The sequence below is a fragment of the Echinops telfairi genome, unplaced genomic scaffold (assembly GCF_000313985.2).
Source record: "Echinops telfairi isolate 266 unplaced genomic scaffold, ASM31398v2 ScPeMD7_7469;HRSCAF=8507_0, whole genome shotgun sequence".
NCBI lineage: Eukaryota > Metazoa > Chordata > Mammalia > Afrosoricida > Tenrecidae > Echinops > Echinops telfairi.
In genome coordinates this window covers 58,938,280-58,963,717 of record NW_022111372.1, presented here as the reverse complement: position 1 = coordinate 58,963,717, position 25,438 = coordinate 58,938,280, and the positions used below count along the sequence as shown (strand labels likewise).

At 46.2% G+C, this 25,438-nt stretch overlaps 1 protein-coding gene across 1 annotated transcript in view; it reads left to right on the top strand.

Annotated features, from left to right (window-relative positions):
* DOCK2 (dedicator of cytokinesis 2) overlaps positions 1-25,438 on the top strand; it is a 526,484-nt gene that overhangs the window by 194,536 nt on the left and 306,510 nt on the right. Inside the window, exon 26 of the mRNA XM_004696777.2 lies at positions 4,837-4,985. Coding sequence (XP_004696834.2) covers positions 4,837-4,985 — 149 coding nt within the window. The remainder of the gene's footprint in view (positions 1-4,836; positions 4,986-25,438) is intronic.

The window sequence follows — 25,438 nt, the reverse complement described above, 5'->3', positions numbered from 1 at the left end:
TGATGTGTTGTGAACTCTTATCTCTTATCTGTATCTGTGCACATGTTCCGGTCTTGCTCTTGATTTTCAACTGTTGTCAAAGCAGACAAATTCTTTCTGAAAGAATTGTTATGGTACAATATATATATATAAAAGGATTTTCCATTTGAGCTCTTTTGAAATGAACAATACAATGACATCAATTACACTGAATGTTGTGCAACTGTCATCACGATCTATTTCTAAAACAAATTCATCATTCTTAATACAACTGCTAGAACCACTAGACAGTAACCTATTGGAAGAACTTTAACGAACTTGACGATCCTTAATTTCCTAATTTCCTAATTCCTTAATTTCCTAACACACAGAGAGTTGGGTCAAGGCAGGCTAAATTTGGCCTCAAAATATTATATATCTCCTTCATACACTTTAATCTCAACAGCCTGAATCATCTGTCCCCACTCACCTTTAAGACCTTGCCACATCTTGAGCCTCAGTAGCAGCCAGGTATGTTGAGTCTGGGGAGGAAATCTAAGGGAGGAAACCTAGAACTTTTATTCTCACTGTAATCACCTAGACTCCTAGGAAAGAGTCTTCATTGGTTTGGGCTCTCTGACCTTGCTTTCCTCTTGTTGCTGGCTAACAAGGGGTCTGTCACTATTATAGCCAAAGACAGAGACCAGGTTGATTCAAGAAATGCTAAGTTTATTTCTACAAATTCTGACAGACGCAAACAGTTGGGTTTCCTAGCTCTGAACTGCTTCAAAAATTCAGTTAAAATCCAGTAAGTTATATAACTTAAACTATGTGAGAAAAAAGAATCTTTGCAATAGTTCCTAGAGCTAATTAACACGTTTTAAAAATCAGAAGACTTAAACAATGGATAAAAGAGAAAGGGTTTAAAGGAAAGCAGTTTCCATTTCCCAAGGGATTATCAGGCCATCAGTTGATACCTTCCTTACTCCAGGAGCTGTCACCCCAGTATTCCCTAAGGATTCAGGCTCCATTGCTTATGTAAAGGGCCCTGCTTCCCCTTTCCTGATTAGAGAATCCTTGGATAATTAACAGGTTTTGCAACAAGCCCAGGCCTTGAATAATTAACAAGTTTATAGAATTTTTTTTTATAGGTACTTTTTTACTATAGGAGTGGGACTGTTACATCTTGGGTCCCTTTTAACAAGCTAAATCTCAACAGACCAAATTCCAAACTATATTACATTTCCAATATTTAACTAATAACTGGTTAACTATTTCAAACCCTCTATCACTCTGACTACCCTGCTCTAGCAAGGGAGTGAACCTTCTTCTAGCACCTCTTTGAATGGCTGCCTTTGGCCCAAAGAACCATGGAAGAAGGTTAGATTTTTTTGGTTGTATTGTAGCATTCTTTCTTAGAATCCCTAAGATATTTTACTAACAAAATTAATATTTTGGGTAGGAAGTCTTTCAAGATTCTTAACTTGGATTTAATCATAACAATATCAAAAAAGCATGATTAGGAAATTAAGGATCGTCAAGCCTACAACTTCAAACTAACCCAGTTTTCCACCAAGCATTCGAACCCTTATCATTTCCTCTAACAAGCAGTTTCTTTGGAAGATAATGTTTAAAACAAAGTTCTGAACAGTGCACAAAGTGTCTTTTTTCCCTATTTATAATATTAAAGCCAAACCAATTACCAGCTCCGGGTGACCCACTGATCCCATCAAAATACTCAACTTTACATTCACCAGATTTGGTTAAGTGTAAGCCAACCCACCCACTGCCTTTGAGTTGATTGGGACTCATGGTGACCCTGGATGGCAGCGTAGAACTAGCTCCTTGTGGTTTCCAAGTCTAAATCTTTACAGGAGGAGACAGCCTCATCTTTCTCCAAAGGAGCAGCTGCTTGGGGTGGAACTGCAAACCTTAGGGTTAGCAGTCCAAAGGTGCCACCCAGGTTCCATAGATAGAGTTTAAATGTTGTGTAAATTTACATGCAATTACATTGTCTCCAGTTTCATAGCATATCTATCTAAACAAAGAAGAACGGACAATCTACTGCTTGTGAGCTCCACAATCCTCACTGCCGTCCAGTGGGTTCCAGCTCCTGGCCACACCATGGGACAACGTAGACCAGTCAGTGCGCTCCGAGACTGGATCTTTTTATAGCAACACTTTGTTTAGTATAAATTTTTCATTTAGTTTCATTAAACTTGTGACTTCTGGTATCATCTATGACTCTAATCCAAGCTCAGTGAAAATATCTCAGAGCCCATAACTTTCCATTTTCATAGAGCTGCGAGTCAGCATCGGCTCAATGGTAGTCGGTTTGTTTTATTATTATTTTTTATAACCTAAAACCTCTCACCATACTAGGAACTTTCCCTTTAAATACCATGTCTCCTTATTCCATTTGCAAGAGAACATTTTACTTAACCTATGTGTATGCATTCTAAATCCCCCCTTTTCTATGGTGATGTTGTTATTCCCTCAGCAAGGATCATCACAAGCGAGCCACACTTTACTGAGTATCTGTTATGATCCAAGTCTTGTCCTAGGCATTTAGCTTTAGTCTGCCTCTCATGTAGCTTACGTGTTGGGAGGATGAATTGTACTAATTTAAATTGAATTGTGCACTGAGAATTCTGGGAGCATTATCAAGGTTTTCATGAACCTTCCAGGTAGAGGTTGTCTGCCTTCTGAGGCTCTCTGGTACGCTGTGGCTCTAGCGCTTGAGACTCTGACTCTAAGCACCAGGGAAGTTAACTGAAAGTAAAACCAAATCTATTTGGAAGATAGGAAGTGTGGCAAAGGAGAAGCTGGGGATGCCAGGGCTTTGGAGAGGAGAGGCCCAGAATGGTTGTGTCCGGGAAAGCAGCAGGCACCAGCGGGCAGCTCTCACTGGACACCTCTGAGCAGACAAGCAACCTCCAAGAAAGACTGCCCTCTTCCTGGGGGCTCTGCAGTCAACATGGATCCATTATGTTCTAGCCAGGTCCCCAGCCAAATGGACAAGTGATAGGATCTGTCGCCTAGAATCACTGGGAGAATTACCTGAGATAATTATTACTGCAAGACATAAAATAGCAGCAACTGACACATTGTACACACTCGAGATTTATTAGCAATTGTAGCAAATACTATTATAAAATGTCCCTGAAGATTCAAATTCAAGGGGCCACCCTAATTGGGGCCACGTGCCCAGCCCTTATTCAGAGGAGAATAGGTTTTCCCATGATAGTCCTCCCAGGGTTCTATCCCCAGAGTGAAGTTAGGGAGCCAGGAGAAGGGAGTGTGAATGCTGGACTGACAAAGAGAGAGAGATGTTCCTATCTCTTTCCAGCTGTTTCTTACTTTTTTTTTGCCAGTACTCATGCAGTGCTTGGTTGCTGATGAAAGTTTAGGCAGCTGGAACTCATCAGCAACTCTGTGGAGCAAGACCCGGCAATCTATGCTCACGAAGATGTGCAAACCAGAACACTCCATCGGGACACTTTTACTCTATCATGCGGGGCCACTGTGAATCCAAACCAATTCAACAACAATGGGCAAGACGATACCTCATCTAGAGAACCCCAGCCCCCGAGTCTCCCACACCAAGGATAGTCACCAAGGACGTCGCTGGATGGCATTCAAGTGAAACCCAGGAGTCCAGGAGTCACAGTCAGCTCAAGGGCCATCTGGCAGTGGGTGACTTAAACCATGTCTGGACCCTTTTCTGGTACTTCAAAAGCGTTCTCTTTTTATGGAAATACAGAAACAGCTGGATAAGGTGTCAGAATGTTCAAGAAATTTCTTGAGACAATAATATCTAGCGTGAACCCCTTTTCTGGAAAAAGAAAAGAAAATGAGTTTCAAATGAAAGTCAGTGTGCGTGAAGATTCAAGTGGAAGGGGGCTTCCTCCTGTTTGTAGAGTAAGAAGGGAAAAAATATCTACCAGTGGAAGTATGGCTCAGTAGACAAATCTCGGCATCATAGAGAAGACTGTGAAATAGTTACACATCAGTAAGTACATCACCCTGCGTCCTAACATAAGGAAGCATTCCAGGAAAGATGTGTGAGGGAAAGGCTAACCTGCAGAACAGTGCTGAGAGCCTTCCTCTTCGGGGGTAAAAAGGAAGCAAAACAGAACTGGATACTGTTCCCTGATATCCATGTGTGCAGACTCAGATGAAACGCTGGGACGGCTCACGCGCCCAGTGTGACATAACATGCTTCCAGGACAGTCAAGTCAGACCGATGCTGCATCTTTTACACTATGTGTCAGATACCGGAGGAGGCCGGGTTGCCCAGTGGTTACCTAACGAGCTGCTAATCACAGGGTCAGCAGTGGAAGCACCAGCTGCTAACCCGGAGAAAGAGGATGCTTTCTACTCCCATAAAGATTTACAGCCTTGGAAACCCACAGGGGCAGGTCTCCCCTGCCCTACAGGGTCACTATGAGTCGGCATCAACTGGATGGCAGGAAGTTTGGTTTCTGAATAGGTGCTGGTGGAGCAGATTCCAGTTCATGGCAACCACGTGTGAACTGCCCCTGGAGGCTTTCCTAGGTTGTCCTCTTTAATGGCTGGTGGGTAATTTGAATGGCCAACATTTCAGTTAGTAATTAACCCTTTGCCACCGGGACTCTTATACCTTGAGATGCATGTATATACAAACATGTAGTACAAAGTATCAGCTGTTGCTTTTGGAGAGGGGGTAGATTAAATTTATGAAGGATATTCTAAGAAAATCTTAACCCTACTTCATCTTTAACATGTGATTTTTTAAATAAGGAGAGTGAGTTCTTAATGCAAGGAAACAGTATCTAAAAAAGAAAGAAACAAAAAATTTGAGAAAGCCCCAACACGTGTGGCATGTCTTCATTGCAGAGTGCCGGGACATCCTGCTCCCTGTCATCACCAAAGAGCTGAAGGAGCTGCTGGAGCAGAAGGAGGAGATGCACCACCAGGCCCAGGAGAAGAAGTACTGCGTTGAATTACTGCACAGCATCTTGGAGGTCCTCAGCTCTCAGGATGCGGTGAGTCCTTGTGATGATGTGCACGTTCTGTGCTGAGACTAGGACTGAGTGGATTAAGCTCTAAAATATTGATGCTGATGAATGGCAGTTGAAGTCTAAAGATAAAAGCCAATGGCGTGCTCCTCAGCAGGCCTACTTCCCCAGTGACTAACTCCCATTGCTCTGAAATATGGTGTGGGGACTGGAGTTGAACGTATAGCATGTTGTCACCGTATTTCTTGTTGGGCAGGTGTTCTCAGGGGGCAGGTACAGGCGTGATTGCAGATTTTTCCACAAGACTTGTCTTCATACTCTATTTTTGATTTGCAGGAGTGTTTGTGTATGTATGTGTGTGTGTGTGAGTGTGTGTGTGTGTGTGTGTAGGGGGCATGTTTGTGCCCTTGAACAACCAAATATCTATTTTCTTTGGTGATTTTCACGGGTTTTCTTTCTCCAGTTGTCTCCAGTGATGATGAAAATTGGTTCAGGCTCTCTTCTTGCCTCCTTCTTTGTAAAAGCAATTTTCCCAGGTCCAGGCTCCAGAGGTAGAGCAGAGAGGGTGGTGGTGGTAAGGGCATGGTTGCACAGAGAAGTCAATGTGCATTGGGTGGACATATTTCAGAGATTAAGGCAGAGTTGGATCCAAAGGCAATGGCCAAGAGGAGGGAGCTTAGTAGGGCAGAGTCTGCAGATGATGTGGGAGCTTGAATGGTGCTGGTTCTGAAGACTGAGAGATAATGAGTGATTCCAGGCCGGATTAGAATTCTTGAGACTTGGAGTGCAGGTCTAGAATTCTTGAGACTTAGAGTAGGGAGGTAAGTGATTTTGACATGATCTAGGCTCCTTGTAGTGTTCAGGAAGACCTCTGATCAGGAAGGGACTGGCTTTAGAGGACTGTAGAACCCCCAAACCCACAAATGCATCTAAATTGTTGTGTGAGTACTTCTGCCTCTACAAAAGCCTACCAGAAGGGCTTTCTGTGTGAATTTCATTTTTGATCGACTGTTGCTAGAAAACCCTACAGAAAAATATTACTTTTTCTCTTGAATCATTACTATGATTTTCATTGTATGGGATCCTTCTTGGGTTTCTTCCTTTCTATTTATACTATTGCACCTCATCTTATTACTGGGTAAATACAAAAATCCCATTTTATTCAGCCATTCCTTCCTTCATTCATTTAGAAATAAGATGAGGCACCTGACGTGTGAGGGAACATCTCTTTTCTCAAGAAAACCTTGAATAGGGCAAACAGACATGTAACTAAGTAATTGATATAAGGAATATAATCTAGGTATAGGAGATGGATAGAAGGGGTACTGAATGTGTGTGTGTGTGTGTGTGTGTGTGTGTGTGTACGTGTGTCTAACACTTGGACTTTTAAGGAGGAATAATTCATGGTTACAGTTGTCATTTGATTTGCTCTAAGAATGCACTGTGCTGAATGCATGAGATGTATTCTCTCTCCTTACTCTGGTCCTGGGGAGCTGAGGATTATTATTCTTGTTTTAGAGATGAAGAAACTATAACTTACAGCTTATAGGCTTAATTAACATTCATGACCAGACAGGAATAAACGGCAAGGCCAAAATACATACCCAGCTGGGTCAGACTCCAAAGCCCATGTAATGTAATTAGAGAGCCTTACCTCTGTTGTTCCCTCCCCTCTCCCTCCCCTCTCCCTCCCTTCTCCATCGGGTTCCATGGCCAGAGTCACAGGGACCCTAGAGAGGAACTCTGAGCCTGGGAATCTTCATGGGAGCAGAGCCTCCTAGTGCTCACCAGACAGCAGCACCAAGGCAGTGTAATGCCCGTGACCAGCAGGCTGTCTGCATCGCTCCAGATTTGCGCCGATGTTGATGTTAATAATGAGTGGTGTTCCTTAAGCACATCTACCAGTCAGCTGTGGAGCTGGTTCTTGTCTTTACTACTTGGCGTTTTTTCACAGATCTTTATTCCCTAAGAGAGAACTCGGTCTTACTCTAACTCACGGTATAGGGCCGTGAGGTTGGCTCATCAGTTCTACAGACGCTTCCTAAAGAATGTTGCTTCTTCCCACTGAAAAGTCAACTTACAAATATGTACAAAACTGTCCATACAAGCGGTTTTTAGATGCCTTGTAATAGGATGAGAGGAATCATGGCTCCTGGGACTGGGCCAGTGGACCAGTTATAATGGACTACTTGACACGTTCCTGACTTGGACAGAGATGAGCTGGTTCACAGTCCATTTGTAGGGCAGAGGTGTGGGGGCCTTGGCCCTCCCAGGGGGTGCCCCCAGAGCTCCGTCCTGACAGGTGTCATCACTTCACACAGTCAGTCACACCAGACTCCTGTGAAAGAGGCTGCCTGGCATACCCTCTGTGCTGTGGGCTCCCAGGTCGAGCAGTGAGCGGGAGGCACTGTGCTCCCCTCGGGGATGAGGCATCTGGACTGGAGGTGTATGGGAGGTGTGTTGTCACTCCTTACTGCCTCAGAATACATCACTTTTGTCATGAAATCTGACTGTGGGGCCATCCCCGCCCCTTCTCCAAGGTGAGCGACTGTCTTTGCTGGAGGAATTATTAAGCACTATTATTACCATTTTGTTTGGTGCTTCGTGTCTAAGCTCTCCAGCTCAGGGAGATGGGGCTGGCTCCTCTCTTCAAAAGCTGTTCCTTCCAGCAAAGGCACGCATTAGGTCAGTAGCCATGATTACTCTGAATATATCAGAAAGCCTCAGTGTCAAATCTCTATGTCCCCCACTCTGGTAGAAGGTGGCTCATGACCCCAAAGAACTTTGTAATGACAGCAGGGGCTGCTTCCCAGCCCCCAGGTATGTTGATGTAGTTGGGATGAGATTGTCACCATCAACCATCCCCTTGGGCAGTTTGTTTTTGTGTGAAGTCTGGTCCAGTGACCTTAGTGGACAGAGTAAAACTCTTGCCCAGGGTTTCCTGGCTGCAGTCATTACAGGAGGGGCATGCCAGGCCAATGGGTTCAAACTGCCACCCTTTCACATTCGCAGCCAACCCCTAATTATGGTGTCACCAGCACTCCTATGGGGGGTCTAAACAACTCCTGGTCCAGGATGTGACAGAAGAGAACAGAACTGCCCCCCAAGGGTTCCCAGGCTCTAAATCTTTGTGGGGCTCCACCACTGCACCCCCAGAACTCCTCTATAAAAAATTTACCAGACAACCAAGTGATGGAGTCACAGCTCCAGGGCCTCGCCCTCACCTGCTGCGCCACTAGAAAAGGAGTCTGGTCTGTGGGTCCGCAGGGTGGGACCAAGACGTCCTTGTTCTCACAAGTTCCAAGGTAATGTTGGTGCTGCTGGTGCAGGGACTGCACTTGAAGAACTGCTGCCATAACGTGGCCTACTTCAATATTCGTTGGAAATGGAGCAAAAGCCTGGTTTATCCTTTTTTTTTTTTTTTAATATCTTAATTCAAGAACCCTCTCCAGTCTTTCACTTTCCTAAAGGACATTTAATACACGCTCTGACATGACCCTGCTCTCATGCAAATTAATTTGTCCTCATACAGTCATTTCCGTGGAGGTAGTGGGGGCAGGGCGTGTGCAAAAATTCAGCTTTGACAAAGCCAAACCGTTCGGCTGGCTGTTTGGTTTCTACTGGCGCAAACATCTCTGGATTGGAAATTTGTAAGAAGGCAAAGTCACAAAGCTTCCCAAGCAGGTGACCTGGATATTTCTTTTGGCCTCTGGAAGTTTCTCTACTGATAATGGCCCTGTCATTTACCAGTGGCTGTTACTTGCCACCCTGGCACCACCCTTCCCAACCTCAAGCACAGAATGTGTCCACCTATTGGAACCAATGCCCAGGGGCTGAGCCATGTGTAGAATTTTCGCAATTATAGTGCAGGATGCCAAGATTCTGTTAGGAGGGCATTGTGTCTCTTGAGGGGTTGGAAAAAGATGCTTGTCTAGTATTGATTGCCAGCTTAGGGGTAATTACAGCTCAGCCCTGCAGGCCTGGCATGAGGAAGCTATGTTTTCCTGTTATTACCTTATTCATTGTAACTCTGGCCACACATGACTCAGAATGAGAGTCCTCCTTAGCTTGGCTGTTGATATTGGTTTAATGATAGGGTTAAATTCCTGCACCCAGCTTCCCAGAGTCACACTTAGCATATGAAAGGGACAAGCTCAGGTGAGAGATAAAAAGCCTGACTTCTGCCTCCATTGACTCCTTCCCCCCTCACTGGAGCAAGGTTAGTTGTCAAGCCAGGTACTTTGAAGGAGGCTTCACACTGGCTCCCTTCTGGGCCTTGCCAGGCTGCTGAGTGACTCATAAAATGTAATTCTGCACCAGACCCAAAGGGATTTGTTCTCATTTCATCTCCACTTCTTACAACAAGATTTTCAGGTTTTTAAATGTTTCATCCTTCAAAGAGAATGGAGACACATGCTTTTGTACTCAGCGTAGTAAACATGACCCTGATTCTGAGAAGGAATGGTGTTGGTTCAATGGGAAACATAGAGGGCAAAAGCAGGGATTCACCTTTTAAAAAAAAATAAAATAAACAAATAAGAAAACAATTCTTTAAGTCCATTGACTAAGCCTGAAGGCTTTAGCAAGGTGTCCTGCTGGGGTAGTGGGTAACATGATTGGCTGCTCATTTTCAAGGCCAGCAATTCACAACCACCAGCTACTCCAAGGCAGAAAGACAGGGCTATCCATGCCCATAAAGAGTCCCAGTCTCAGAAACCCACATGGGCGGTTCTACCCTGTCCTCTAGCGTGGCTATCGGACATGAGTTGGCGCTCACTCAATGGCAGTGGGTTTGCTTACACTTGGAGCCTTACTTGGGGACAGCTTGGAGTTTCTGATAGCTTTAGCTTGGACTTGGCAAGGAGGACTCTGGTTCCTCATGTCTCCTGCCTGGTTTCACTCTGCCCTTGCAGGTAAAATCCTGATTTCCTTTAGGTTCATGCAGATACAATTCCCCTTCTGAGATCTTTTTTCCAACTCATGCCCACATCCTTCGTCCTAGCAAAAGGAAAGACTTTCTCCTTTATGTTTTGGGAGCAGTGCGTTGCCAAACCTAACACACTGCTCTTTTGATGCCTCCTTCCCCTGTACCTTCCCCTCCCCAAGCTCTGAGCACAGAAGCTGCGAGAGCAAGCCTGACTTCCCACAACTGCATACATGCCCTGCGCAGCCTCGCTCCGGCACCCTGCACTGACCCTAGGCAGCTCCAAGTATGGCAGGGTCGATTTTTCAGAACTAAATCCAAAGTGCCTCTGGTCAGACCCGAACTCCCAAGGTTTCCGTCAGCAGCTGAGCATGTGAACTGTTGGCACTCGCCAGGACCTACCACCTTTACATTCCGTGTTCCTGCGCCAACAGCCTTCTTGCAGCTCCTCAAATGCACGGCACGCTCACTTCCAGGGCGCGCTGCCTGCTGTTAGCACTGTCCAGAATACCTTCCCCCCACTGTGAGTCCAGGTCAATCCTACCTACTATCCAGATGCCAGATTCAATGGCACTCCCCCAGGAAATCCCTGTGCCCCTCCCACCACCATCCTTGGTCATCACAGGGGCAGTTGGTGAGGGCTCTGATGGAAGGCTGTGAGGCCATTGCGTCGGTCCACCTGGCTACAGGGCTGGGTGTGCAGGGACAACTGGGAGCCACTGTATCTGCCTCTGTAGCTCCCCTCTGTCCGGCCCTAGCAGGATTGCTTCCTCCCTGGGGTCTCCTCTGAGTACTTGTAGCATGTTCCTTTGCGCTGGTTGCCCTCTGTGGACCTCGGGTGCAGAAGTTCGACTGAATCCTGCCCCTCAGTTCATAACACAACACTATCATTCAAAAACTCAAACTCACTGCCATCCGAGTCGACGCTGACTCACAGTGACCTCCCATCGGTTCCCCAGACTCTGATTGTTTATGAGAGTAGAAAGCCCAATCTTTCTCCTGTGGAGCTGCTGGTGGTTTCAAACTGCTGACCATGAGTATCACAGCCCAATTTGTAACCACTACACCACCAGGTGAAGCAAAACTCTTCCTCATTGCATTAGTGTATGCATATATATGCATGCTGCATATGTGTGTGTGCATGCATATGTGTGTCTGTGTAAGAGGCTAGTCCAGAGAATGTATCTATTTTTAATCTTTTATCACCATCTCCCACTCCCATACCTCCACAGCCCCCACCTGCCATAGATGTTGGAAACACATAGTTTTAGCTTGTGCACATGAAGGGGCACACACATGCGCACTGAAAACCAAAGGGCATTTGCATCTTCAACTCGGTTGGGGTCCTGATGGGGAGGGAAGGGACAGTGGCACATGCAGACAGCATGTAGACTCAAGGACATTCATGATTCATCTCTGCCCTTCCATGTGGGACCGCACCAGGCCCTGCCTATCTGTGCTGAGGTATCTTTATCTAAAGTGCACAGTTCACAGCCAGACTGAATTCTGGCCTCTCTGATAATCCCAGGCAGCCTGCGTGATGCAGGGCAGAAGGGAGGCTGTGGCAGCCTCTTTGCATCACCATTTAATTCCTGGAATCAATACCATCGTGCAAAAGCAGCAGGATTTCCCTCTAACCTCCCTGCTCCCTCAGATTTCAGATAAAAGTTAGGGAGCCAAGGAGTGCTGAAATTCCCGGTCTGTGGTGCCTTCCTGACAGAGACCTTAAGCTGCACAGTCAAAGCTGAAATAGATGAGGGTCTAAGGACATTCAGATTTCCCCCCTTGCCTATCCCCTGGCTTTCAATGCATTACATATGGCCATCCTAGTCCAAAGCAGTGTCTTTCATGTGACAGTCACATGATGGCAGTTTTCCCAGCACCATTCAGCTGGTTAGACTTTCTTATGTGTCAGGTTTGATGGTTACTGGCCAGCACGTGGCGGCACGATTTCATGGGCAAGGAGGCTGCGCCTCAGATAGGCCAGGTGCTGTGTTCACCCAGTGGTTGAGAGCTCATGAAAGGCACGGCCTGGATGGAATCACCCCAACTCGCTCGCACAAAGTCAACGACCACTTGCCCCTGACACCCGACGTTGCCTCCCCCCCCTCAATGTTTACCCTGGAGCATTTCAGAGCACTTCCACCTGACTCCCTTGCCTGATAGAGGACGAGGCTGAGCGACTTCATGGATGGATTCATTCTGCAAATATTGAAACAGTTCCTGCCTACAAGAAGAAGCCCTGGTGGCACAGTGGGCTATGAGTTGGTGTGTCAGTCTGGGTTGACTAGAGATACAAATTCATAGACACTCATATGTGTGTAAGAAAGAGGTTCATATCCAAGAGCAGTTGAATATGGAGAGAACACCCCAGCCCAGTGCATATCAAATCCATAAGTCCAATAGTAGCCCATATGTCCAATACCAATCTGTAATGTCCTTTTCAGACTCATATGCAATGATGCTGAATGCAAGACAATCACAGGCCAGTGGGTGGAAGGTCTTCTGGATTCAGTGACAGTGTAAGCATCTCAGCGCTGGCAAGGGTCTCTATGTGGCTCCTCTAGCACCAGAGCTCTAGCATAACTCCATGTGTCTTACCAATGGAAATGTCTTGCAGAGAGTGAGCTATTTATCTCCTTAGCACCTCTAAATGAGGTAGGTCATCAAGCTGCGACCTGATTGACAGGTTAAACTCCACCCCTTCACTGTTAATACTCACAAATTGACAACAGAAGAAGCCCTGGTGGCACAGTGGGCTATGAGTTGGTGTGTCAGTCTGGGTTGACTAGAGATACAAATTCATAGACACTCATATGTGTGTAAGAAAGAGGTTCATATCCAAGAGCAGTTGAATATGGAGAGAACACCCCAGCCCAGTCACAAATGACTACCACAGATGGGCTGCTAACTGCAAAGCCAGCAGTTTAAACACACCAGCTGCTCTGAGGGAGATAGAACGACTGTCTGCTCCAGTAAAGATGTATAGCCTCGGAAACCCACGGGGGCAGTTCTACTCGGTCCTAGAGGGTAACTAGGACTCACAATTGCCTCCACAGGGGCCAGTTAGGTTTGCATTTTTGGTTGATCGTGAGGAGCCTTGGTGTCTTGGTTAAGTGTCCGGCTGCTTTCTTAAAGGTTGGGGATTTGAATCCACATCCATTCTGTGAGAGAAATTTATGGCAGTCTGCTTCTGTAAAGATTTATAGCCTTCTAAAGCTAATAGGGCGGTCTACTCGGTCCTCCAATAGGGTCACTCAGAGCCAGAACAGACCAGGTGGTATCGGCTTTGGATTTATCCTGTACACAATCCTTGGTTCTGGGGATATGGCAATAGTGGCGAGGATGCAGCTCAGAATCTTATTAGCTTCTTATTATCATGCAATCGCTTATTCTGTAAAAGTGGGGATAATAGGTCCCAGTGGTGCCAGGTTCCCAGTAAGCAAGAACATCTGTGAAAACATTCTTCATTGTACCTGGTATAGAGTTCATACTCAATAAATGTGGCTTTACTTCCTCCTCCCACTTCTCCAGACTAGTGGACATCCCTATAATTATGTTTTAGGAACTGTACGGGGCCAGGTGGCCTCCTGGGAGGCTGGGAGGAGTCTGTGGCTGTCAGCATTGACGCTAGCCCTCCAGCCCGGCCAGCCTGCCTGTGATGGCATCCAGCTGCTCGGGAGCCATCTCAAACTTCACAGGAGCCTTGCCGAGAAGCAGCAGATGTAGTGGCTGGAGCACAGCATTTCCCCACAGAGCCCTGGTCTCATGCGGATTCCTACAGGAACCGGACACAAACTGCCACCTGCCTTTTCTGAAGCTCCTCTGCGGTGCTCCAGAACTACAGGGCTCGTGATCACTGCTGTGCATGTGTGGGCCCTGGCGCCAGAGGGTTTTGGGGCTGCCTGCCCAGAACAGAGGGTGAAATCATCAGGAATGTCAGGAAGTGCCATCTTTGAAAATCTATTTGTACAAATCTACAATCCAAAGAGGAAGACCCTCAGTGAGATGGATGGAGATGGTGGCTACAACCCTGCACTCCACCACGGTTGTTAAACTGTGAGGATGGCACAGTGTCTTATTCTGCTGGGTCAGTGTGAGTCCGGACCGACTCAAAGTCACTTTCCCAGCAACAACGACTCGATGGACAATATTAAAGTCAAAGGTACTGCATACTCAAAGCCCGTCACCCCCCAATTAAGTGACCACGGTTTATGATCTCTGCACTTGAGGCTCCTTACATCTCTGCTGTGTGCACAGAAGAAAGACTGTTCAGCGGGGTGCTACTGACACCCCTTCCAACTGTGTCTTCAGTGACCATGTGTTGGGACCTTGACGTCAGCCATGCAGGGACTCTACACCACAGGCATTAGTGCACCTTCCACCTGGAGCTTTAGTTTTTCCTTCCTGAAGAGGCAACTGCCTGGGACCCAAGAGAACAGTCACATGAGAAAAACTCCCTGGTTTTTTCTTCTCTTTCCCCCAATGGATTCTGGATCTGCCTCGGTCTGAGGGTCTCATGGGGCTAGTCAAAAAAAGTGTGCTTCAGGGATACAGTGATTTTAATAGAAACACAAAAAGGAGAGCCAGCATTCATTGCGAATGCCAGTCTTCACCATCTGGGAATGGCTTCTTTCCTAGTGGCTGAGACACGCTGACGCCTACCTCAACCTTCGGTAAGAAAGGGCATGGTGAGGAATTCCTGCAGGAGAGGTGTGGCAAGAGGATGGCGGTGTTGCCATGGATTTGCTCAGCCCCGACTGGATATCTAACCCGCAGAGCTATGGGAAAGACAGGCTTGACAGCGAGATTGTCATCTTTCACCTCAGTAGCTTTGGGCTTTAAGCAGCTTTAAAAATGATCAGATTTTGTTTTTGAGAAGGTAACCACTATGGTGAGAATTGTTTCAGGCAAGACCATTGATGGGTATGAAAATGAAGGGGCAAACGTATGATTAGAAGCAGTGTATCCATATAGTCACAACGCGTCTTGCCAAAGTATCTGTTTATTAATTTTGTGGCACATGACCACGGACAGCCCGGGGAGGGAGCTGGCAGCAATGATCAAAGTGGGCACCATCAGTGATGAGCTGCGTCAACACCACATGCCTCCTGAGAAGGGCCCGCATCCCCGCTATGGTGACCTTGTCACAGTGGACCACCTCAGTCTATCCACAAGGAGCTAGTAGCCAGGCCCCGTGCTGAGGACAGTCTATGATATACCAGACCACCTTCTGCAAACTGTTGAGGTCAAAGAAGTATAATGAAAGACTGAGCCACTGTCACAGTTTGGAGGGAACTATGGAGACATGGAGGGCAAATGGTAGTTTGGTGGTAGAATATTCGACAACCATGTGAAAGACCTGGGTTCGATTCCCCACCAATGCACCCCATGTGCAGGCACCATCCATCCATCAATGGCATAGTATGCTGCTATGGTGCTGAAGAGGTCTCAGGAGAGGTCGCACACTAAGGTAGACTAGGAAGAAAGGCCTGGTGATATATGTCAGAAGATAAGTCAGTGACAACCCCGTGGATCAGTGTTCTGACTCATGGCTGGTCCTGGGGATGGCTCAGGGAGAGACAGCATTTTGTTCTCTCTCATGCAGGGACCACCATGAGTCAAGGGTCTGCTTGATGACGGCTAGCAACAGAAAATCATTCCATGTGCGGTCCTGACCTGAATCATGGGCTAGAAATAGAGATACTGGAAGGACAATTGGCAGAACCAGAATAAGGCAAGCAGTTTTCCTAACAGTGTTGTAGGGGAGAAAAGAGATTCCCAAATTCAAATGTAATCTACAGAAACACATTTACTAAGTCACAAACAGGACAAAGACAAGACAAAGCAAAGATAATTCATCTGAATGAGGGAGACCATGAGCACAAGGCCATGATGACGTCCAAAGATTTACAGAAAGTTGGCCACTTAAATAAGACACAGGGAATGAAGGAAGTGATCCCAAAAATCAGGATTGGTGGCAGGTCAAGTCATTGTAGGCAGCAAAGACCATGATCTGTGATCACACACCATTGCAGATGGAAAAGCATACAAGACTGGTTCAGGACCCTCCTACCAAGGCAGTCAACGCATGGTCTATGACTGTGCAAGCCCAGTACCCCACTGGACTAGGCTGCCCCTCCTTGGCTAAAATAAGGGAGTGGTATCACTCCACTTTCAGGCACATGCTGTTTGAAAGAACTCAATGGCTTAATGATTGTATTCTTGTTAAACAAATGTCAACACTACACAAATTGTTTTAGGCACTCCACATGATTTTGAAGACTTTTCCATAAGTCTAAACTAATTTCAAAAGAAAAGAGAATTTTAATGCTTTATTTTTGAAGTAGTTATGTGACTCCTCACAAAGAGTAAGCCTTGGGGGTGAGCAGTTCCCCAAAGCATTGTCATACCAGCTAACCAGGGTGTTGGTAGATAGGGTGTCTCCTCTGTCTTATCAATTAAAACAGTTCTGTCCAGAGATTACTAGTGGATTCCGCTTGTGTAATTCCTATTAACTGCCCCCAAGTTCCCAAGGGACCAAGGTCATTCGCTACCAAAATTGCTAATAGTTAATCATTTAGCTAAGCCAACATTTATAGTGCACCAAATTAGGACTGGATAATGGGTGAGTCTCTGGGGATGTGGAGGTGCTGAAGCACCTGTCCTGTCCTTGGGGACCTCACGGCAGACCTGACAGCCTTCCCCAGGCAGTAATCCCTGAGCCAGAGCATAGGGATTGACAGTCCCCTCGTCTTGCCCAGTGGGCCTGGAAAGTGAGTGTTGTGGTATTGCTTATGGGATGGACTGTGAGTTATTTAGTCTTAGGAGATCCGCTTGGACAATTAGAAGACAGCTTTTGTTGATGGTTGACTAGAACTCTCCCCTACAAAATTAGTATTCTGAAACATTCTGTTTCGGTGGCACCCACTAGAAGTACTTCTCCAGATGTTCTTCAGGGTACCTCCATTCCCCATGACCACCGTACACAGGAGTGTGTGCCTGGAGCCCAGCCACACTGGCTCCTTAGCCCTTCCTCCTCCCACCCCTCCTTCTCACCCTCATCTTTTAAAAAAATTTTTTTAACATTTTATTAGGGGCTCATACAACTATTATCGCAATCCATACCCACATCAATTGTGTAAAACGCATTTGTACATCATTCTCAAAACATTTTCTCTCCACTTACACCCCACATTAGGTCCTCATTTTTCCCCTCCCTCCCCGCTTCCCCCTCCCTCATAAGCCCTTGATAGTTTATAAATTGGTATTTTGTCATATCTTGCCCTGTCCGACGTCTCCCTTCACCCACTTCTCGGCTGTCTGTCCCCAGGGAGGAGGTAACATATAGGTCCTTGTAATCGGTTCCCCCTTCCCTACCCATTCTCCCTTTACCCTCCATGTTTCGCCACCCACACCACTGGTCCTGCTGGATTCCCTGTATTTTCAGCTCCTATCTGTACCAGTGTACATCCTCTGGTCTAGCCAGACTTGCAAGGTCGAATTTGAGTCATGGTAGTGGGAGCGGGGAGGAAACATTTAGGAACTAGAGGAAAGTTGTATTTCTCATCGTTGTTACATTGCACCCTGACTGGCTCATCTGCTCCCCGAGACCCCTCTGCAAGGGGATCTCCAGTGGCCTACTAATGGGCTTTGGATCTCCACTCCGCACTCCCCCCATCATTCACTATGGTAAGATTTTTTGTTCTAATGATGCCTTACACCTGATCCCTTCGACACCTCGTGGTTGCATAGGCTGGTGTGCTTCTCAGGGCTGTGCCTAGGATGAGGAGTGAGACACTTGCCTGCAGGTAGTGGTCGAAAAGTGTAAGGGGCACACACACACACACACATACACACACACACAACCCCCCACAGCAATCAAATAATGGCATTTGAATCGATATTTTGATATTATGTTCATTAATTTTTATTTTTAAAATATTGCATTACATTGTCATAAATATATTTGCCTACTGGACTTTCTGGAGCCCCCTCTACATTTTGCTCCCAAGGTAAATGGCCTTCTCAGCTTACCCTCTCACCCTGGCCCAGGACTGCTGAATGTCTCTGCTCAAAGATTGTAATACGAGAGCTGGGGGAACTTTCCCCAATGAATGAGCCTGATAGCCCACCGAAGTAGAAGATTGTTTTATCTTCTTCCTTCCGAAACCGTGGAAGTGTCTGTCTCCAGAGACCTTTGTATAAAAGCACTAGTTGAAAGGTGTAGCCATTCACACTCTAAACCTTTTCCAGGCCTGGGATTTGCTTTCCAAAAAGGATTTCTTGCATAATGTTTGAATTAAATCTCCCCTTCACAGCCAGGACCATGAGTTAAAAGCCCAGTGGGCAGCAGAAAGTACAGCTATGTTTGGTCCAGGTTACAGTTACTAGGGGAGAGCTAACTTTGATTTGCTCAACTGGGGCACATGTAAACCCTTCAGTGAAACGCGTTAGGTAAGGAAGGAGAGGCTCCATTTTGAAGGCTGCCTCTGTCATGGACCATAGGGGCTGGCGGCTGGGGAGGCACCAAGAAAGCTTCCCGAGAGCAATCCAAGAGTTTTGGAGTGGACACCTTCTCAGGGAGATTTTAGATAACTTTGTCTCAATGATTAAAAAACAGAAAAACAAAACGGAAAAAACCTCAATTGCTTTAGCAGCCCACCTTGGGAAGGGAAAAACCCCATTCCAACACAGTTTCTCCAGGTAACATTACTCCTCACTGCCTTAGAGTCCATGGTGACACCTAGCGACCCGATAGGACAAGGCAGGACTTCCCCTGTGGGTTCCACGGGGTAGAAAGACTTTTCTTTCTCCCTCAGAACAGCTGGTGGCTTAGAACTGCTTAGCTTGTGTATAACAACCCAAAGCATAACCACTACACCACTCGAGCTCCTCCAAGCAACCTAGCATGCTGGGCTTATCTTGGACTCTTTATTACCTTTCTTCTACCTGTTATTCAAGTTCAACATCGATTTTCTGCTCCGACAATATCTCCTCCTGGGCTTAGCTGACACCTTGTATCCTGATGAGGCCAGCCTTCCTCTCTCCCAGCAAGCCTTCATGACTTTCCTCTTTCCGTGTCATGTAACCTGCTTCTTCCGTTGGGAACAGACGTTTTCTTCCTTCTGCCTGTCCTGAAGGCTTCCAGTGGGTGGTTTACAACCTGAAGCCAGCTCACGGGGATAGTTTGCTAGGTTTGCAGAATTATTGAATAAAAGCCACAGTCTCTGTACCTCACTGCTTGATGTTTCCCAAATGACTGGATCCAAACATTCAGGTTATGTCATGCCTCTAAGTGGTGCCATTGATGATTTTCAGCTCACAGCAACTCAAAGCGACACAGTAGAATAATCCCATAGGGTTTTCTAGGCTGTCATCTATTTAGAAGCAAGTCACCATTCTCCCAGGAAGCCCCTGGACTTAGAACCACCAACCGTTTTGTTAGCAGCTGAGTGATGGCATATTGCGCCACCAGGGCTTCTTCCCAGCCCCCAGCCCTCAAAGCCAAAGTCGCTGCCATCCTGTCCATGCCGACTCGCAGCCCTACAGGGCGGAGCAGAACTACCCCCATGTGGGTTTCCAAGACTGTAACTCTTTACAGGAAAGAAGGCTTCACTTCTATCCCACAGAGTGGCTGGTGTTTTGTAACTCATAACCCACTGTGTTAGGCAGGGTTCCCTAGAGAAACAAAACCAGGACACTTATGCTTTTATATATATGTTTATACACCAAGATGTATATATGTGTATATATGTGTATATACACCAAGATGTGTATATATGTTTATACACCAAGAAGGAATTATACATCTACTTCATCCACACAGCAATACAGAGGGCTCAGTTCAACTCACTTTCATAGAACAGTTAACCTACTGGAAGTCCTCCAACTCAACGTGGGCTGCCGGGTTCAAGGTCAAAGAAGCAAACAATGGAGTCTTCCTCAGGCAAGGCAGGCAGAGTCTGTCTGAAGGCAGCAGAAAGCAGGGTAGGTCAACAACAGTCAGTAGCTCTGGAACTTAGCAAAGCAGGCCCGAATGGATCTCGAATTCAAGCACAGCGACAGGATCCACCAGCCTCAAGCAATGTATGCACCAGCAGTGTGGTGAAGCAGGTCTCAAAGGAGCCTTATGTTCTAGCAACATGATTCATAGGTTAACTTAGCCCACAGGTAGTGTAGCACCAAGGATTGAGGCAGAGAACTAGCTAAAGCAGCAGCATGCTGGTCCAATCTCCAGGGAGCAAGAGGAGATGGGATGCCGGCAGTCTTCATTTATCTGAATTGCCCTCTAACCAAGCTTTGACTTCATCAAACCATGTCCCGATGTTCCTATAGACCTAGTTGGCACAATAAACCTATCACCCCCTTTATGCCACCAGAGGTGAACTCCCAGCCACTGTGGAGATTTTTGAATACAGGATCCCTGAAAACCAAACCTTGCCTTTCATTATAGACCCAATCCAATTCCCTCTTCCATTTAGAAACTGTTTCAGAGTCTCTTGTTATTGCTGTTGTTTGGGCCCGTGCCATCCTCACCATCATTACTAATTTGAGCTCATTTATTGCAGCTTCTATGACAATCCATCTTACTGGGGATCTCCCTCTACTTTATCAAGGATAATGTCCTCTCCAGGGACTGGCCCCTCCTGATAACATGGCCAAGATACATGTGGCAAAGTCTTACCATTTTGTCTCTAAGGAGAATTCTGACCGTATGCCTTCTAAGACAGATATGTTATATTTTCTGGCAGGCCACGCTCAGTAATTTTTGGCCAACATCATAATTCAAATGTATCAATTCTTTTTCAATCTTAATTATTCATTGTCAGCTGTGTCTGGCACACCTCAGTTTCAAAGTGACATCTTTGATTTTTAACACTCTAAAGAAGTCTTGGACAGCGGTTTTGACAAATGTCGTGTGTTTTAGTCACCTGCTCGGCTATTTTCTGACAACATTCGACTTTATTATAGAATTTAACAATTAATCCTGTATAGTTTTACATATGTTCTTGTCCTATTACACCTGTCTGGGATATGTTAAAGGATCCCAGGAGGTGCTGTCCAGGAAATATTAGACTGCGAACTGCAAGGTCAGTGCTTTAAGCTTACCAGCCCTTGACTCTGGCCCTTGACTTCAGTTCCTGTTCCTTCCAAAGCACACCTTCTCTTGTGCCGTTCTCCACAGTTCCCAGCCCTGCCACTGTTGCAAGGAGCTCTCTCCAAATATCCACACCTCTGCTGTCTTTTGAAGCCAGGCCCAATGTCTCTGTCTCTGATCAGCTCTCAGACCAGTGTGTGACTGCCTTTGCCCCTTAGACATTTGACACGGGGTGTCGCGTTCTGTAAGTGCTCCTTTATGGGTGTTCTATATCAGGTTTACTGATTCCCCAAGGACAGAGCTGACCCTGCTGTACATTGCCCTATATTTCTACTCTGCCTGGGCATATTGCCGAAATCTGAGCAGATACTCAATAATTAATCTTCGCGGTTTGATTGATCCCCCTGTCTTCAATTAGTCTACATTTTGGAAATACATGCTGACACTAATTTTATTTTTTGTACTCAGCAGAACCTCATGAGAAAGGTAAATCTGCTGTGGTTGCATTAAAACATCATGTAAAAGGCAGGTACCCACTTGCAGTATCACAGTGCTCCAGAGTTGTTTATGCATCAGTTTAGAATTCAGCAGGCACTGCCCCACAGAAGGTGTACCTACAGACAGGGTTAGTTCCAGGCCCAACCCCGGGAGCCTAGCTGACTAATCAGGGAGAGAGCAGAGACTCACACTTGCCCTTGTTGCCTCAATAGTTTACAGAGAGTGTAAGGGGGCTCCCCTCTCCTAATGCTCATGACACTGGGCTCCCTCTAACAGTGTGTGTTTCCCCACCGACACAGTAAGCCCCCTGCATGCATGGCCTGTGTCTTCTATTGTTTGCTTTCAAAACCTAACTCTGTACCTGGCACGAGTGAGAAAGTCAAGAGATATTTGTTGACTTGGATTAAGCTCCAGTTTAAAAAAGTTCATGAACTTTGGAGATGGATACACAGATATGGAGTTGAATCTCAACTTCACTGATAAGCTGAGTGATCTTGGGGAAGTTAATGTGATTTCATTGCTGTTAGGCGCCATCAAAGCCATTCCGACTCATTCTGACTCACAGCAAAATGAAATGCCACCTGGTTCTGCACCAACCTCAGAGTCCCAGCTCTGTCTGAGCCCCTGCTGCAGTCACCGTGTCAATCCCTTTCCTTAAGAACCTCATTGTGATGGCTGAGCCGCTGAGTCTGTGGCTGCTACTTAACACACGTGGCTTCTTTCTGTCCACGTTGCCCTGTTCCTCAGAGTACATTTAGCTCATTAGTTAACGACATTTGCTTTTAGTGCCATCCTGACTGAGGCGGCAAGGTCAGCAGTTCAAAGTCACCCGCCTCTCCTTGGAAGAATGTGGAATGAGGCTTCATGGCCCTGTAAAGAGTTACAATCTTGGAAACCAGGCAGTTATACTGTGCTCGAAGGAGTTGACTTTGACTGGATGGCAGTGAGCTCGGTTGTGGGGGTGGTAAGAGTTGATAATATTTGGGCTAGGGACTTTCATTGGCTTTCGGGGACAGGCTGTATGAGTTCTGTTTCCAGCCCTAGTTCTATCAGTGTAGAAGAGGTGAGGCAGATCTGTGAAATAATGATGGATTTCAGGATTTGTCCAGCCTTTCCACCTAAGTATCCCTAGTGTTAGTGAGTAAACATAGACTCTCGGTGTTTTCAGGGTAGGGCCTGAAGATTGAATTTATTTGGATACAATCCGATTTTATATCTTCATTATGCATGCACACCTTACTTTCTAATTCATAATGGGCCACACTTTATGTATAATGTACATAACACAAATAAAATGACCAACAAAGTCACCGACTTCAAGTTGATGCTGACTCAGGAAAGGGTAAAAGTGCCCCTGTGAGATTCCAAGACAGGAGTGGCTGGTGGTTTCAAACTGTTGACCTTACAGGTTGTAGCACTATATATTTACATACAATGTATACAATGGTATTACTGTGCCATGCATTCATGAATAACTGCTGTACACCATGCACAGACCACGATCCTGTGAGAAAGGTCTGATCATCCCACTGCTATTGGTGAGGCTCATAGGAGTTTCAATATGTAAGCTCAGGTGGCACAGCCAGCTACTTCTGGCAGAACCAGATTCAAGCCATCTAAATCTAAGGTCCATCCCCCTCCCCCGGCACACACATACCATCAAAAAGTAAATGAAAACAGATTTCATTTGGCCATCATGGATGTTCCTGAAGATGCTCATGTCGTGTCAACTGGGAAAGGAAGAACATTCAGGTGTCTGCCTGGAGCCAGGGAAGCTAGAGGAAGCGTTTGCCCACATGAGGAGAGAAGGGCAGCCCAGAGGAAGGAGAAGGTAGATTGGTTGCGATGATGGCCGATTCATTCACTTTGGAGTCTTGTCATGGGTATCCAATGCATAATGTTTGTCTTTTAAGGACCCTGTTGCAGTATTAGGAGGTGTACTCTGAGTGGAGAAGGAGATCATTGGCTTTTTTCGAGATGATCGTTTTACCCTCTGTCTTTGGGAAAGATGGAAAATATAAACACTGTGTATGGCCCGCTCTGGCATGCTGAGTACCCTGTGGCTGTGAGTAAGTGGCAAAGACCAGGTCAGCTTCACGGCAGGTGACCCGGAGGAAAAGGTGATCCCAGGTGTAGGGAGCAGCATGCTCCCAGAGGTCTGCTGGTGGTCTTTGTGGGGCAGGGGAGTTGGCTAAGCCTGCCTGAGATAGTGCCTGGGAGAAACCAAACTCACCAGACCCCAAATTCAGCTCCTTCCGGGACCGCTTGCAGCCAAGGGTTCCCTTCGCTGCCATAGAACCAAGTCTGACTCCCAGTTCCCCTTTGTAATCATTCTGAGTTTGAAAAGTTTTATGGGAACAGATAGATGTATCTTTCTTCCACAGATCAGCTGTGGATTTGAACCCTCGACCTTGTAGTTAGCATCCCAACTCTTAACAGATATCACCATCTGAGTTCATTGTGTGGTGTTAGACTCTGCTCCTGTTATGCTAGAGCTTGTTAGCTGCTTAATTCCTGCTAGCGCTGATAGCACCTCCCTCGGGAATCTCCTTAGACCCCCTTCAGCTGGGCTATTTGTCCCTTCTCTGCGCCTCCTGCCTCCTCACTACTCTGTGTTAACACCACCGTAGCCCTTTCCTTGCTGTTTGATTTCTCTCTGATTTTACATCCCCTACAGCACATGAAAGGGAGGGGCTGGTTTTTCTCAGTCCGAATTTCCCCAGGACCCAGGACAGAGCACAATACAGCATGAGTCAGTGGGACTCAACTCTGGCTGTGTATCAGAATTACATGAAAAACTTTCAAAAATAACAATGCCGTACCTGATCTGACCTCTAGAGATTTAGAATGAGCTTGGCAGTGAACCTGAGCATTAATATGTTTATATTTTTACACGCTCCCCAGGTTACTTGTAAAAGCACAGCCACAGTAAAGAACCACCATGAAGTCGGTGCCCAGAGCATGTTTCTTGAAAGACTGACTTATAATGAATGTTACCCTGGACACCAGATATTTGATAGGGCAGGAGGCAGGAGAGGAGCAGCAGCCTAATGCTTTGGCAGCTGCCCAGGGTTCTAAATTCACTACCGAACCAGGAACACTGGGAGCAGAAGACAGCTTCTCCAGGCTACACGCTTACCTGAAAGGAGTCCTTAATGTCCTGCCAGGAATAAGTGCACGGATTGGGATCAAACGAATTGCTTTTGTTAATTGACTGGACTGGCCTCATACGGGCCGAGAATATAAAAGGGCAGAGGCTTCCAAGGAGGATCTTTCCTGCTTGAAGCTGCTCAGGGAAAGATCAAAGCCATGAGTCAAAAGTGGAGGCTCTGGAGAGGGAGTGGCCCTCTTCTTTTCACACAGAGAAGCCATCAAAGACAGCGCAATTTCTGGAATAAACAAACCGGCTCTTTCTCTCCTGGTCATTTTATGTTTGGTGGTGTAGTGGTTATGTATTGGACTGCTAACTGAAAGGTCATCAGTTGGAGACCAGCAGCCGCTCCTTGAGAGAAAGATGAGGTTTTATACTTCCATAAAGAGTTCCAGTCTGGAAAATTTGCAGGGGCAGTTCTACCCTGTCCTATCTGGTTGCTATGAGTCACCATCAACCCGATGGCTGTGAGTTAATTTTTTGTTTATGTGTTTAAGTATTGGGAAGCGGTGGATGAAGAGAAAAGAGCTCACTGTCTAAACTTTTCAGAAGGCATTGGGAGAGGATATGATAAAAGTTAGAAATGCAGTAGTGTTTAACAATATGTTCAGGTCATTTGTCACAATTAGGAAGCAGTAGGAGAAGTTACACATACTTTATTAAAACTAAAAGAGACACGGAGACATGCATTTGTCACGAGGGAGAGGAGGAGGAGGAGAGATGTACAGAATGAGTGGGGGAAGATGAGGAGATGGCACTCAATGCTCTCTCTTAAAAGAGATTGGTCAAATACCCTCGGGATGTCA